The sequence below is a fragment of the Lepisosteus oculatus genome, chromosome 1 (genome assembly GCF_040954835.1).
Source record: "Lepisosteus oculatus isolate fLepOcu1 chromosome 1, fLepOcu1.hap2, whole genome shotgun sequence".
Lineage (NCBI taxonomy): Eukaryota > Metazoa > Chordata > Actinopteri > Semionotiformes > Lepisosteidae > Lepisosteus > Lepisosteus oculatus.
The window spans coordinates 51,634,722-51,650,454 of NC_090696.1; the positions used below are offsets into that span (position 1 = coordinate 51,634,722).

The 15,733-nt window shown below is 40.6% G+C and overlaps 1 protein-coding gene across 7 annotated transcripts in view; it reads left to right on the top strand.

The window, feature by feature from the left end:
- The window catches only part of LOC102687749 (NACHT and WD repeat domain-containing protein 2), a 227,044-nt gene that overhangs the window by 125,849 nt on the left and 85,462 nt on the right, over positions 1-15,733 (top strand). For 5 of the 7 annotated variants that reach the window (XM_006629648.3, XM_015344864.2, XM_069190519.1 and 2 more), the window contains exon 7: positions 5,488-6,077. The exons of the other annotated variants lie outside the window; for them this stretch is intronic. In XM_006629648.3, coding sequence (XP_006629711.2) covers positions 5,488-6,077 — 590 coding nt within the window. The remainder of the gene's footprint in view (positions 1-5,487; positions 6,078-15,733) is intronic. 7 annotated transcript variants of the gene reach the window in all.

Genomic DNA, 15,733 nt, shown 5'->3' on the forward strand with positions numbered 1-15,733 from the left:
CTCACAGCCATACGTTGGGACATCGAGGACCAGGTGAGACATGTTCTTTGAGGTCACATGGTACCCCTCCAATGCCCCCAGATCAGATTGTTCATTCGTTCCCAACTCCTTCCGGTCTGTAGTTCTTCAGTGGGGCCGTGATTCTTGATTCGATGGTCATCTAGGTACTAAACAATCCATTGACCTAATCTCCAGGGATTTCTGGTGGCCTCCCTGAGGACCGATATGACAGAATACGTTCGAGCCTGCACCACTTGATCCAGAGTCAAGACCTCCCGGCAGAAGAAGGCGGGTCTTTTACAGCCCCTTCCAGTCCCCACACGTCCTTGGTCCCACCTTTCAGTCGACTTTTTTACAGATATCCCTATGAGTAAGGATAAGTCTACCATCATGGTAGTATTTGACTGATTTTCAAAGGCTGCACATTTTATCTGTCTTCGTTCTCTTCCATCTGCCCGGGAGATGGCTGACCTATTAGTTCTTCCCATGTTCCGATTGCATAGCATCCCAAAGGACATCGTCTCTGACAGGGGACCTCAATTTACTCAATTTATTCTGGAAGGCATTCTGCAAGGTCTTGGGGGGCATCCTTACTTACATCTGGATATCACCCAGAAGCTAACAGCCAGGTGGAGAGAATAAACCAGGATCTGTTAACCTTCTTGAGAGCGTATGTCTCCACAACCCAAGACGACTGGTTACTGGGTCTCCTTTCTTCCATGGGCTGAGTAGACTCATATCTCCCTCTACACTTCTTCCACCAAGATGTCCCCCTTTCTTTGTTCACTCGGTTATCAACTTTCACTTTTCCCTGACACCATTCCTGAAACCGACGTCCCTGCAGTCAAAACATACTTCTCCTCCCTCATAAACTTTGGACAAAGGCTAGAACCGCACTGTTAGGAACCACCCGCAGACAATGGACCTCTGCCAGTAAACGCCGCCGACCCTTCCCCAGATTAAGACAAGGACAATTTTTTTGGCTATCCATGAAGAGCATTCCCCTCCGACAACCGTCCCACAAGCTGGGTCCTTGTTTCATAGGACCCTTCCGGATTCTCACCTGGATCACACCTGTCTCCTACCGTCTCGCACTTCCTCCCTCCCTTAAGATTCATCCTACTTTTCCACGTTTCCCTTTTGAAGACTTACCACAGATCCTTGCTTTCTAGACCAGAACCTTGTCCACCTCTTCCCTGACTTGTTGGTGGATCAACTACTTTCACGGTAAACAAAATCTTGGATGCCCGATGGTACAGAGGGTCTCGTCAATTCCTGGTTGACTAGGAGGGTTACGGTCCAGAGGAATGATCCTGGGTCCCGATGGGTGACATACTGTACCGAAGTCTTATCAATGACTTCCTTGGGACCCGTCCAGATCCTCCTAGTAGGGCGTCGGGAGCTGCCCACTTGGGTGGGGGGGGGGGTACTGTTACGCATTCTGCACGCACTCGCACTGTCACGCATTCCCAACACTCTCACAAACGCAGTCACATTCCCACGTGCACCCACTCAAACAGCTCATGCCGCAACTAATCTTCCTATTGCCTTTCACTTCCATCACTACTTTAACCCTCCTCTTTTCCCATACCATGGCTCACTATTTCAGATTCTCCCTGGAGCTCCCTAGTGCGCGTATCCTCCTTCTATTGCTTGTTCTATATCTTACTTCCTGTCTTTCGCTCAATTCTGATCACGTCCCTGCCTTTGCGTTTTTGGATATTTACCTCGCTGTGTTGTCTCCTCCCAGTTTTGACTATCACCTGCTTTTTGGATTTCAGATATTTGGACTTGTGTTTCTTTTTTGGTAGCCTTTACCATTTTAGATTTTCTACTGCTACTCGGGAAATAAGCCTAATTAAGCCCTGCACAGGGTCCTTATTTTCAGCATTCATAATTGCTAATACTATCCGCCCGACTTTGGAGCTATTTGAGAAATGTGGTGTAGCGTTGCCATAGCCGGCCCAGGGACGCCCATATAAAATGTAGTGTGCTCTCTGAAGGCACCAGTTCTCTAGGGTTTGGGCATTTACTGGGACAATTATTAATTGTAGCAGTAAATCAGAAAATTGATTCTTTTGATGGCTTTAGAATCCAACCATGCGATATAACTCAAACAGCGCACACACACAGGTACTAATACACGAGGATACATTTATTAATACATAGAATATGCATGTAAATCTAACAGATCTTATCGAGAGGGTTATCAGAATACAAAAGATATATATTCAGTCAGTTACAAAGTGTTACACATATCAAGAGGACATACGTCCAGTATATCATTCATTAAGACCGTTTCGTAAATGAACTTGGTTATAACTGCTACATTAGATACTCAAAACAAGTACATAACTCTTAGGAATTAAATTGGTATCAACTGGTTGGGATAACAATTCAATTCTCGAGCTGTAATGCATTGAAGTTGAATACTCATTCAATCTCTGGGGATTCAGATCTCCTGCGGGCTCTCTGGCTCCATGCCAGGCTGTGCTGTGCGGCTTGCAACGGTGCGCTGCAGATGCTCACTGACCGGCTAGTTAGTGTTGGTTTAGCTAGCCAGGCTTAGCTAAGTGCATCCCCCTTTGGGATCTGTCCCTTATCAAAGGAAACCTTAAATCAGCCTGCATGAATAGTTTCTCTGTGGCTGCACCACAGAGATGAACAGAGATGGGGCCTAATTTGGGAAAGCTCAGAACACTTAATTCTTTCTTATTAAGAAGCCTCGCTGCTACAGTGGCAAGGCAGATGTTTTATCAATAGCAGGTTTTAGTCTCTCAGATTACTGGGGACGAATCAGATGTCAAACTGAGGAAGGGACACAAGCCCCATGCCCCAGAAAGACAAAGGTGATAAAGGTAATAAAAATCAATTCAAAAGGGTGCAGTGTGTTTACACAAACTGTAACAAAGCTGTTTGTGAGAGCAAGGTTATTTTCTGCTCAGTTATGAGAGCTAAAGTACAGTCAGTTAGATTGGAAAAATTAACCTACTTTTGTGCAGTACACGACTTCTGCAAAGGTACCTTTTTATCTTGTGCAAACTCATCAAAGATGTATTTTTTATAATTCTGAAACTTAGACGATATTCCTCAGGGATTCATTCATAGTATAATCAAAACTACCCCCCCACCATGTCTTACCTCCTGCTGTTCCACACACTCGACTCCCATGAAGTCAGATCCACAGATATACCGAAACAGTAACGGACATGTCAATGAATGGCAATGAGTTTGTATACTGTATAAATATACTGTATATACAGTATGATACTATATGGTTTCAAAGCCACTACAGTACAGTATGTGTGAAATATTTTTCTTAATCAAAATTTAAAGTAAAATTTCTCGTTGCTGAAATTTGTATTAAGACAAAACATTGATTTTCTTTATGTGAATGTAAACCAGAAAGAGGCGCATCGCGTTCACACAAGCTATAATAATAAACTATCTTTACACATCCGGCTAGAAAAAATATAGCCAAAAGAATCGCTCTAAAGCAGTGGTTCTCAAACTGTGGTACTGGAGCGCCCCCAGGTGGTAAGCCAGATGACCCTGGAAATTTGTTGTGTGCACTGAAAAATTGGGAATTAAAAAATTAATAATTAAACATTATGAACCGCTTTGAACTGCCTGGGTCCAGCAGGCTACATTACAGTTCATGAGCATTCCATTGTTCATTACCACTATTACTTTTTTTATAAATCAAATGTCAAAATGTTTCCAAAACATCCACTTGTGACATTTTAGCTGCTTAGTTACATGATTCCATATTTATATTATTTTTTTTACAATAACAGCAAGTGTTGTTCTTACTGAGTATTCTTAGAAAAGGATCAAACATTATAACTTTTTTATGAAGTACAGGATATAAACTTTATGTTAGAACAAGCACGTTGAACCATAACCCACTGTCACCACATTAAGACTTTGATGCATAAAATATATGAAGAAGGTACTGTTGTGTACTTTTTTACAATTAGTTACCACTACAATCTACAGCTACCAAAATTTATCTTTGGATTTTCTTTATGTGGATGTAAACCTGAAAGAGGCACATGCTACAGTATAATAATAATAAACTATTTTTATATATCCAACTGAGCAATATTGCTTTTTTAAAATAAACCTACTTCTTAATTAGTTTAACATGCTGTAATAAATAGTTTAAAATTAATAAAAGTCTGGAAAAAGATTGTCCCTCAGCATTGACCAGAATTTGAAACCAGGTATTTTCTGGTGACAGTCCAAATACTCCACACTCCGCGTTAAACTTTCACTGCTCCACCTGGCGGTTTTTGCAAAGTAGTGCAGTCCCACAACTGAGTATTTCTAAAAAGCTTCAGTACCCAAAGACACTGAACTGCAGACTACTGCAGTATCCTCTGCGCATTCTGAATGGCTGGATCTGTACAAACAAATGGGAACAATTAGATAAAAGTGGAAAAGGGTGGGCCACCTGAAGTGGGGCAGTAAGGAAGCAATGTCAGTGCAAATACTTACTTTCCCCTCATAAGCAAGGGATAGGAGTCGCTTATACTCCTAGTTGAATCCTGAATACTCCCAATAAACCGGCTGCTGCAATGTAATGGGTACAAGTTCTCATTTAGAGAGTAGTCTTATTGACCAAACAGGATCAGATGGAAAAGTACTGTAAATTATATGAAATTATATTATGTGTTTTCTCATGAAGATATAGTGCTTGGTGAAGTGTGAGAAGGTTGTCATGTTCATTAAAGTGCAGATTGTGAACTGGGTGCTGGGGGTTAAGTCTGAGCTATGGTGTTAGCGAGTTAGTGATTTTAATGAATGTTGCAATGGGGTGGCATGGAGATAACTGGTGTGAATTCTCCATTGCTAACTGATTAAATTCTAAATTGAAGGGTGCAACTGGGTGAATACGAAAGCATCACAGTGTTGGGTATCTTTGTGCAGCTGAAGACAAAGATGGTTGTGCAGCCTACCCCAAAAGGGGACCTGCTAGATCTAGGATCCTAGAGGGGTGTCTAAAAAATGAAAGATCACTGGAAATGTGGAAAAACTAACGTGACCTGCTTGCATTGATGGATAATGGACATTAATATGAACAATAATGTGCTGGTGTTGTCACAGTTAGAAATATTTTTTTCACTTTATCAGAATGACAGTCTCAAGGTTTTAGAAGGAGACCTGCACATTTTAGAGTTGGCCTAGGAGGGATACCACATGAACACTGATCTTCCAATAACAAACTGATATTCTTTTTCTTTCTGAGACAAAGATCATATTCAGGGCTAGGACTGTGCATTGTTTATTGATTGTATCAGCTGTGAATTTACTGTGTATTAGTCAAGAAAAACCATATCTTGAATGAAAACTAAGGTCTGAGTTGTTATACATTTTTCAACAATTAGACTAGGAATTTCAAAGAAGCTCACTGCGAACAAGAGTATTAAGATATTATGTCCTCCATGTATGTCTCTGACAATAACTCTACTTTGCTATTTTTAGCCCTTGAAGATGAATTGGACTTTGCTTTAGGAAAACAAACCCCTGCATTCCTGAAAAAGTGTGTTTGCTATATCAGGAAAATTGCTAACTTTGACAGACATGCAAAACTTCCAGAAATGGGTCGCTACATGGATACAGTAACAGAGGGTGAGAAGATAATGCGCAACCAAGAAGCCTATGAGAAACTCATCAAACTCAGAGATGAATTTATTCCCACAATTGTTGCATCTTCCAACCTTAGAGTGTACACATCTGTCACTCATTGTGATATGAAACTTGGGTATTCTGAAGATGTGGAAAATCATTATGTTGAAGGCCTGTGTAAACAGTTTTATGAGGATATGGTGGACATTATCCAAGCTACAGTCCAACAGAACTTTGACACTGAAATGGACCCTCTTTATGATGAAGTACTGCAGCATTTATCTTTGTGCAAAACCTATGCGACATTTTTCGAGTACAGATGTGAAGCATTAAGTTTAATTCACAAGTACATTCTGCCTTCTAAGGCAGGACGAATTAATCCATTAATTGTTTATGGAGGACCTTGCACTGGAAAAACCTTACTGCTTGCTGAAGTGGCAAAACAGGTAAAATGTCTTATCTCTCATTAATAAGTTCATAATAATAAGTATATAGTAATAAGTTCATTAATAATATGCATGTACATACACATTGCAATTAATATATGAGGACAAGAATGAATTAGTATTTTTATGAATAACAAGAGTGTTAAAAAGTTTCAGTTTTTACAGTAATGTAAATGTCTTTGATCCATCAAAACAAAATGAATTTTAACATTAAGCAAAGCTTTTCTTTAGCATAGAATATTTAATATATGTTTAAATATATAATGAGATCAAATTAAATATATTGATTTAAATTCCCACAATCTCACAAGAAAAGGCTGTCTGGGGTTGAATGCTTATTGTTTATTTTGATGTGCCTGAAGATATGAAAAGTTGAAAATGGGAAGGCTGGTCATCTTGTTTAGTTTGGTATTTTGCAAATTGGCCTAATGATCTCATACAACAATTTCTTGAAAGACATAAGGATGTAATAGATTTCCCCATTCCCTACAAAACATTGGGTTAAAAAAGTATATTCAGTTGTTCAGTCCATTCCATTATAGATTCCCCTTCTTTCCTCTGGTTTGTGTTTTACTAAATTCTGAAGAATTCCATTGTGTGATTTTGTCAATGCCTTCAAAGGACTTGAATACTCAAACTAATCTACTGATCAGAACCAGAAAGATTCAATATATACGTACATTGGAACAGGTAAGTAGTTTATTCCATGCTGAAAAGAATAGAAAAGAAACACAACGTTTTGGCTCTGGAGCCTTCTTCAGGTCTGAGAAAGACATGGTAGACAGCAAAGATTAAATAGTACAGGAGAACGAAACCTGGAAAAGTAGAGGAGGAGGAAGAGGGGAGAGGCAGAGAGGCGACTCAAGATATGCAAGATGGAGAAAGGTGTGAAGTCAAAACCTGCATGAAAATAGAGAAGACTACATAAAAATAAGCCTGTCATTGAGAGAAGGGAGAAGATGTGAACCTAGATTTAGGATGAGTTTCATTTCTGTTTGCTTTCAGTTGTGGAAGTTGAGGAACTCTTCTTTGAGAAGAGAGAAACAGATCATTGTGATAAAAATAATAAAAAACTTTATTTTATATAGCGTCTTTAAAGGTGGCTTCTCAAAGTACTTTACAGAATGACAACAAAAATAAATAAAAAGAATACACAAGATAAAACACAATTACAATATACAGAGGAGACCATAGATGGTGGTACTAAGAAAAGCAGACGGGTGAAGAATGGAACCAGTTAAGTAAAGGCTTTTCTAAAGAAGAGGGTTTTGAATCTGGATTTGAAGAAGTTTAGAGAAGGTGATTCTCTGATATCCTTGGGGTGAGAGTTCCAGAGCATAGGGGCATAACAGAAGAAGGCCCTTTCACCCATACAATGTAGATGGGCTTGGGGTACAATAAGGAGACCAGAGTTAGAAGAGCGAAGGTTGCGAGGTGGGGAGTGGGGCGATAATAGTTCAGACAGGTAAAGAGGTGCCAAGCCATTCAGAGCCTTATAGGTGAGCATGAGGATTTTAAAGTCTACACGTCATTTGACCGGAACCCACTTGCACTAGGCCTGGTCAGGATTCTGGCTGCTGAATTTTGGACATACTGCAGTTTGTTCAAAGTAGATTTAGATACTCCAGCGAGTAGAGCATTACAGTAGTCAATTTGAGAGAACACAAATGTGTTGATCAGCTTTTCAGCCACAGTTCGTGATAGCATAGGGCATAGTCTAGTGATATTTCTGAGGTGAAAATAAGATGTTTTGACAATATGCTGCACATGTGGGTCGAATGTTAAGCCAGAATCGAATATAACCCCAAGGTTTTTCAATTTAGATTGAAGCTCAAGTACAGAACCATCTACAGATAGGGTTACAGGACTGGCTTTATGAAGTTGATGGGGGGTGAAGGAAATGAAGGAAATTTTGAGTCATCCAAATTTTTATGTCAGAGATGCAAGTAGAATAGAGACAGCCACATCAATGTCAGGTTTGGTATGGATGTATATTTGAGTATTGTCAGCATAGAAATGAAAGCTGAGGCCATGTGATCTTAAAAGCTGACCAAGTGGAAACATGTAAATGCTGAAGAGCAAGGGGCCCAGTATTGAGCCCTGAGGAACACCAGACCTAACAATACCAATTTCAGACCTATACTCATTAAGAGAGACAAAGTGACAGCGATCAGTGAGGTAAGATTTGAACCATTTGAGAGCAGGCAGAAACTCCAAACACAGTCTCAAGACGAGAAAGTAAGATGTTATGCTCAACAGTGTCAAAAGCAGCACTGAGATCAAGACGGATGGGTGTAGAAAGAGAACCAGAATCAGAAGCTGTTAGAAAATTGTTAGTGACTTTGACCAGGGCAGTTTCTGTGCTGTAAAGTTGATGGAAGCCAGATTGGAGGGGTTCGAAAAAGTTGTTTGTCGTGAGATGGTTATGTAACTGAAGTGTGACAGCATGTTCTAGAATTTTTGCAAGAAAGGGTAAGTTGGAGATGGGCCGAAAATTGTTAAGGTTGTGGAGAGCCATGTTAGGCTTTTTTGGCATGGGGTAATGGCAGCAGTTCTGAGGACCGTTGGTACAATGCCAGTGCTCATGGATTCATGTATAATATTGAGGACAATGGGACAGAAAGAAGAGAAACAGGACTGAAATAAGGTGGTGGGAATGGGATCTAAGATAGATGTGGTGGGTTTCATGCATGTAACTAGTTTATTGAGGGATGCTGAGTCAAGAAGAGAGGAGCTGGAGTGAAGGGAACCAGAGAAGTTGGATGAGGAGGGAGGAGGTATGGAAATGATATGTGTAGTGTAGAGAATGTGGGCTTGGATAAATCTTTAATCTTAACAGCCCTAACATGTTCTCTGAAGCGGTCTCCTAGTCTTCTTCCGGTTTCCCCAACGTACATACCTGAGCATTTTTTGCAAGAGATCCAGTAAATTAAGTTGCTGGAGATACAGGATGTCATCTGGGTGATCCGGAATTGACCTAAGGGGCCCAGAATAAGTTCGTTATTGATGTGTATTTGCAGGTGATGCAGCGAGTTCTGTTGCAGGGAAAGGTGCCTGGTGGGGATGATTGCTGAGTGCAGTCGAGGGAGCTGTGACAAGAAATTTACGTAGATTGGGTGGTCGGCATTAAGAGATGATTGGGCAGCAGTTGGAATAAAGGGGACTGATGGAGGGATCATCCTGTAAAATAGAGCAGTTCTTAATGATGGTCCTGGGGATAGAAAGTGTGTTAGGGTGGTAGGGAAGCACCAAGGGAATGATGGAGTTGCACCAAGGAGTTGATGATCCGAGGGCTGTTTTTGGCCCGGGTGAGGGCCCTATCGATAACCTGGGTGGGGTATACTCTGTTGATGAAAAAAGAATGCATTTTGAGTGCTTGGTTCTGGAAATCCATGTCGTCACTGCAGTCAACGTAGCCTGGGGAACTGTGAAAAAGGGAGAGAGTTTTTGGTGTGAGTGGCGTGAAAAGAGCTGTACAGGAGATAGTTGTGTGAATCTGTGGGTTTGTAATAGACCGAGGTAGAGAGTTGTGGATGGCTAATAGATAAATATATGTCTAGAAATGGAAGAGTAGTGGAAGATATGTTAACTGTATATTTAAGGGATTGGTGAGAGTAAGTGAATTGATGCAGGAAGTGCTCTAGCTGGTCATTAGAACATGTAGCAGCACCGACGCAGTCTTTGATGTATTGCTTGTAGAGGTCAGGGAGAGAGCCAGTATAGGAAGCAAAAAAGCAGCATTCTACCCAGCCAAAAAAATATTGGCATATCTAGGTCCCATCCTGGTGCCCATGGCGACTCCACTAACCTGCTGATAAAAAAGGTTATTAAATTAGAATGCATTAAGTGTAAGAACCAATTCCACAAGACGCACTAGAATGTGGGTGGGTGGATCAAGCACTATGCGTTTGTCTAGCATGTTTCTTGAGGGCTGTGTAGAGAGATGTTATATCCATGGTAAAAATGTAGCATTCTGGACCCCGAAATTGGAAGTTATTGAAAAGATGGAGGGCATGGTTAGTATCCTTGATATATGAAGGAAGCATTTCAACCAGCGGTCTCATAAGGCTTTCGAGAAAAGCAGAAATGAGTATGGTCAGACAATTGCATGCTGAGACAATGGGGTGTCCAGGGGTGTCCAGGTGGATTTTGGGAAGGAGGTAGAATTGGGATACCTGGGGATGTTTGACGATGAGATGGTTCGCCTCCTTGGGGAGCTCCTGGTTGTTGATAAGAAGAGAGATAGTGGATACCACTTCCAAATTAATTGTTGTCCCATTCATTTACAAGATTAAGAATTCTTTAGCATTTGATAATGCCTTTATATTGACCTTTGACACATTTCCATACGGAACACAGAAAAAATCTTTTCCATTTAACATATTTTTATATGGCAGCTGGAAGTTGCTGAACTGACTGAATGGCAATGTTTGCCTCTCTAGTTGTATGTTTGTTATACCTGATGGCTCATGTGAAGGAAAATGTCATAGTGGCATCAGCTCACATTTCACTTTCAACTACAGGGGCACGTACTGTGTTAGTGCAATTTCATGCTACCTTGCACATTTAAAGCTTCCTATAAGGAAACAATCTAATAACTATTAAGTAAATTGTTAAAACACCCAGTACAGAATACCTTTATAATGATTTTAACTGATTAACTTGCTTATCTACTTAGATGTAATCTTCTAAATAGATTCTTGGTAACTTGAAAAAAGAAAGAAAGGATATGGCAATAGTAGTACAGTAGGCAGCCACAATAGTGGAACTGTGGTGCCCTTCTCTTTCTAGAGGAATGACTTGCTTGTACTGGTTCTACTTCTGCTTCCCCTGGAGCTACCCCAGGCTACCCGAGGTCATAACGCTACCTAAGTGGCATCTGGGCCACTACCAGTGCTATAATTCAGGGCTATAATTATAATTACAGCCCTTCACTAGCCAGGGCTATAATTCAGACATTTTGTCCTAATGTCTTCTCTACTGTGTTGTGTTTTTTCACCCTGGCTAATGAAGGTGGCACATTTTCATTTGCTTGTGGATAAAATGGACTAGCTTGTCGATTTACACAACCGTCTCATCAGATTCACAACAGTGAGAAGGGACAATGTACTTCACACAATCATCTTCACTGTCTAATGATGCCAGTTCAAAACATTTGGTGGTAACAATACTGGTTAAGGGTCCTTTAATGGATAATGGGTTTCCTTTGTTTGATACACCTACAGTATGTAGGGGTTTTGTGAATTTACTGGGACAATTTATCAATTGTAGCAGTAATCACGAGGTGATTCATTATGGCTATTAGAAAGTCAATTGATCAGTCACGCACACACATGGATTCAATACACGAGATACATTTATTAATACATAAATTGTGCATATAAAACATATAACAGTCTGCCTGGATACAGATGGCAGATCTTACAGTGAGGGTTATCAAAGTTCAAGGCATATAATCACGATGCAAATATATAATCACAAAGAATACAACAAAAAATACACCAAAGACCAGCTAGTGGCTGCTTCCAATTGCTGCCGTGTTTGATAGGCATCGTCCCGGCATCCTCTGGCTCCCGGCCAACCTGTCAAGGTGCTGCTCGGAGTCAGGCGGATTAGGAGGAAAAATTTCTGCTGTGGCGACGTGCCCGACAGTGTCTCTCTCAGGGATCTACTAGTAGTCCAGCTGACTAGAAGAAAGTCTCTATGCACAGAGGATGATCGTGGGTCCAAACAAGTCACTCTTAAGAGGAAAGAAACTTGGTTTGCTTCTGGTGTAGCACTGCTGCTGAATAAAAACTTATTCAGGTTGTCAACAATAGTCTACAGGTTCCTGATTGATTGGTCAAAGTGAGAGATAAGTAACAATCTAACATCTGACCGCAGTCCAGATGTTCCCAAGACTCTCACAGACAGATAGGCGCAAGGAATGGCCATTGATCATGATAGCCAAGCATGGCTGGGTGCATCCCACTTGGGAACTCCTCCTTATCAGAGAAAACACCTTAAATCAGAACTGTATGAATAGCTTCTCTGTGGCTGCACCACAGAGATGAGAAAGAGAGATGAGGCCTCATTTAGGAAAGCACAGCAACTTTTAATTCTAACTTATTAATAAGCATTGCCCCTATACCTACATACTCTATTAATATAGTGATCAATATCACTTTGCATATATAGCCAATAAAACTGCTCTTTAGAAAGTTTGACAGCACTCTCATTACCAAGGTGTCCCATTTCTTCATGCAGTTCTTGGTATACTATCCACTCTTATTTGTCTTGGCAAAAAAGTGATTTTTTGTTCCAGTCTTCCAACATACTGTAGTATTCTATCTTCATCCATCTGAAGCTAATTCCACTGTCACAGTAGTGCTGTTGTTTTGTTAGATTCTCTCTTCCTTTCTTGATCAGTTGGTCTGCGAACAAACTTTTTAAATCAATACTCTACTAATGTCTTGATCTTTCACTTGAGCTGTCCTTATTTCTTTGAAGATGAAGGGTTCAGTGGTAGAAAAATCACAAGGAACATGGCAAAGGGCTGACATATTGGAAGTGGAGGTAATCGATGCAGATTGACTTCTGCACACCTGTGGACTGTATGACAGCTGCTATAACATCTGTGGAAGTCTCTTCCCTACAATCTGACATGAAACTCCACTTCCCACAGCATTCTTGATAAAACGTCAGCATTAATGTTGTGTCTCCCAGCACAATACTTGATGGTAAAAGTATAGCCTGCTAGCTCAGCAAACCAATAATATCCAGTGAAATTTGGCAGATGTTAGAACATAGGTTAATTAGTTATTGTACTACAAACTGTAAATAACACTGTGAGGTACAGAAGGTCCTTTAAATTCTCAATGTTTACCCAGTTAAGATAAGATTTATTGTCCCCTGAGGATTTTTTTTGTGGACACACAGCACTTCTGTACATTTAAATATAATGCACACACCCCCCAAAAAAACTTTGCACATGTACTGTATAACATAAAATACAGTAAAAACATATAGCATTTATAACACAAAACATATTGCACACAAGTGGATTGTAAAGGTAAATAATTGTGTTTATCCTTGCCATTTGCATTGACAACTTTAATGGATAGTAGAACAAAGGAATGTTTGTATCTGTTTGACTTACATTTGGGAACCCTAAATTGTTTGCAAGAAAGAAGAAGTTGGTATCCAGAATTGAGGATGTGGGAAGGATCTGATATCATTTTTTCTGCCTGTTTGATTATGGCTTTTTCAAAGATTGTCTGCAGGGAGGAGTGCTGATTCACTCCCATGACCTTCAAAGCTGTTTGGATGAGACGGGTAATTTGTGATCTGAATTGAACTGATAAGTTACCAAACCACATTGATATACCATATATGATAATGTTCTTGACTACGGTTTGGTAAAAGAGTAGCATTATTTTGTGTCGTACCCCAAACAGTCTTAGTATTCGCAAGAAATATAAGCGCTGATGAACTTTGGAGCAAATACTCTCAACATAGTTCAGCACAGGTTACTGTTTATGTGTACACCTAAGTACTTATATGAATCAACCTGAGTGATAGGTAAGTTGTTGATTACTACATGTGAGTGATCACCAAGTGCTCTGAGATAAAAAACTATTTTGTTTTATTAACATTTAAAATTAGGCTATTGTTGTCACACCATTGCACAAACCTTTCTGACATGTACACAGATTAACTGCTTCATCTATGCATTAAGCCAAGCACAGCTGTATCATCTGAGAATTTGAAAATTAAGCTGCTTTGACTACTGCTCGTACAATAATTTGTATAAAGTGTGAACAGAACTGGTGAGCTCACACAGCCCTGAGGGGCACCTGTGCTAATGGATTGTGACTCAGACAGTGTTTTAATGACTCAGACATACTGTGTATGGTTTGTTAAACATGAGTGATACCTTCTTATAATGTTATGGTTAACAGACATTTGCTTCAGCTTGCTTATCAATAGATGGGGATGCAGAGTATTAAATGCATAGCTGAAGTCAACAAACAGCAGCCGCGCATAGGCATTGGAGTCCTCTAGGTGTTTAAGAACCAGATGCATAATGCTGTTAATTGCATCATCAGTGCCCCGCCGGTGTTCATATGCAAACTGATATGGATCCAGTACAGTGTTAACTTCTGAGCACAGCATGGATACCATAATTCTCTCAATACATTTCATAACAACAGATGTCAGTGCTACAGGTCTGTAGTCATTATTATCTGAGGGACAAGGCTTTTTGGGTACTGTCACGATTATTGCTTTTTTTCACAGTGCTGGAACAGAGTGAAAGTCAACAGACTTCTGAAAAATAGGGCACCATGCTAGTGTTAATTCCTCTGCACACGTTTTTAAAAGAGACACAGAGATGCCATCGGGACCTTTTGACTTTTTCACACATATGTGCTTGAAATATTGTGTGGTCGTCTGTGGACCTATTACAAGCCTACCAGTACTAATGTCAGCTGTGATAGTATCTAATATACTATCACATGCACGAGATAAGTCCTGTGCCTCAAACCTCAGATAAAAATCATTCAGCTTCTTTGCTTTAGCCAGCTCATCCATTATATGGAAGCTATTCATTGAAGAATTCATATTTGTGACTGTTTTCATTGTTTGCCACAGCCTCCTGGAGTTCATTAGCTGTTCAGTTCTAAAAGCTCTAACTTCCTAAAATGCAAGTGGTAATTTTTATTAACACGGATAAGGTACCTAGAACTGTATGCTATGACTCTCAACTGACCTCGCTGACCTTATTACAGAATGGCACTAAGCCCATGGGTTGAGGCATCCACGCAGAATAAATGGGAGAGTGAAATCTGGGTAGGCCATCTGTCACGACCATCAGCCAGCTGAGATCAACACGTAAGCGAGCCAATCAGCACCAGCAGCGGATTACTACTAACAAGCGCCGCCGCACGAGTTAACACACCTGCAATTGCTCTACCGTGCGGCACGCCGGGTTATTTATACCATTCTTACCTGATTCCCGTTGCTCGATATTGAGTTCTCTACTTGTTGCTCAGCCTAGCGTTCTTACCCCTCTTTTGTCTTCCTGGAATTCTGCCTGCACCTTTTGCCTTCGGACTTCGGATCTCGTCTCGCCCCTTGGATTGTTTGCTATCATTGCCTGTTTTGGATTTGACCCTGTAGCTCTCTTTTCGACCACGATTCTGTCTCACGTTTTGGATTGTTCGCCACCAGTGCCTTTACCGGATCTCGACCTACCTTCGCCTTCGGACTACGACTCAGCTCCTGGATTTGCTCGGTACGTTTACTTACCTCCCTGCGACTCCTGCATCTGCATCGGATCCTTTTCACTTCTACAGAGCAGCGTTACACCATCACTGGTGGCTGCATCAGGCATTCAATGAGCTGGCTTAATACATCCTGATGTTCTGATGTCTAGATATGGCGTAATTTATAGGAACCACAACTTTACGTCTGACTGTAGACCACAGATCACCTGTGTGCCTCCTTCCAGGTCCTCTCCTTTTTTGACCATCTAGATTTGGTGATATGCACAAAAGGTCATAGAGAAGTTTAGCTTTTCTTGAAAAGTCTTTGATGTATTTCCTGTAATAACTGAGAAAACCTAAGCCTTTATGCAATTCACCAGTTGTCCTTCAGTGCTTGCACTGCTGCTCTGT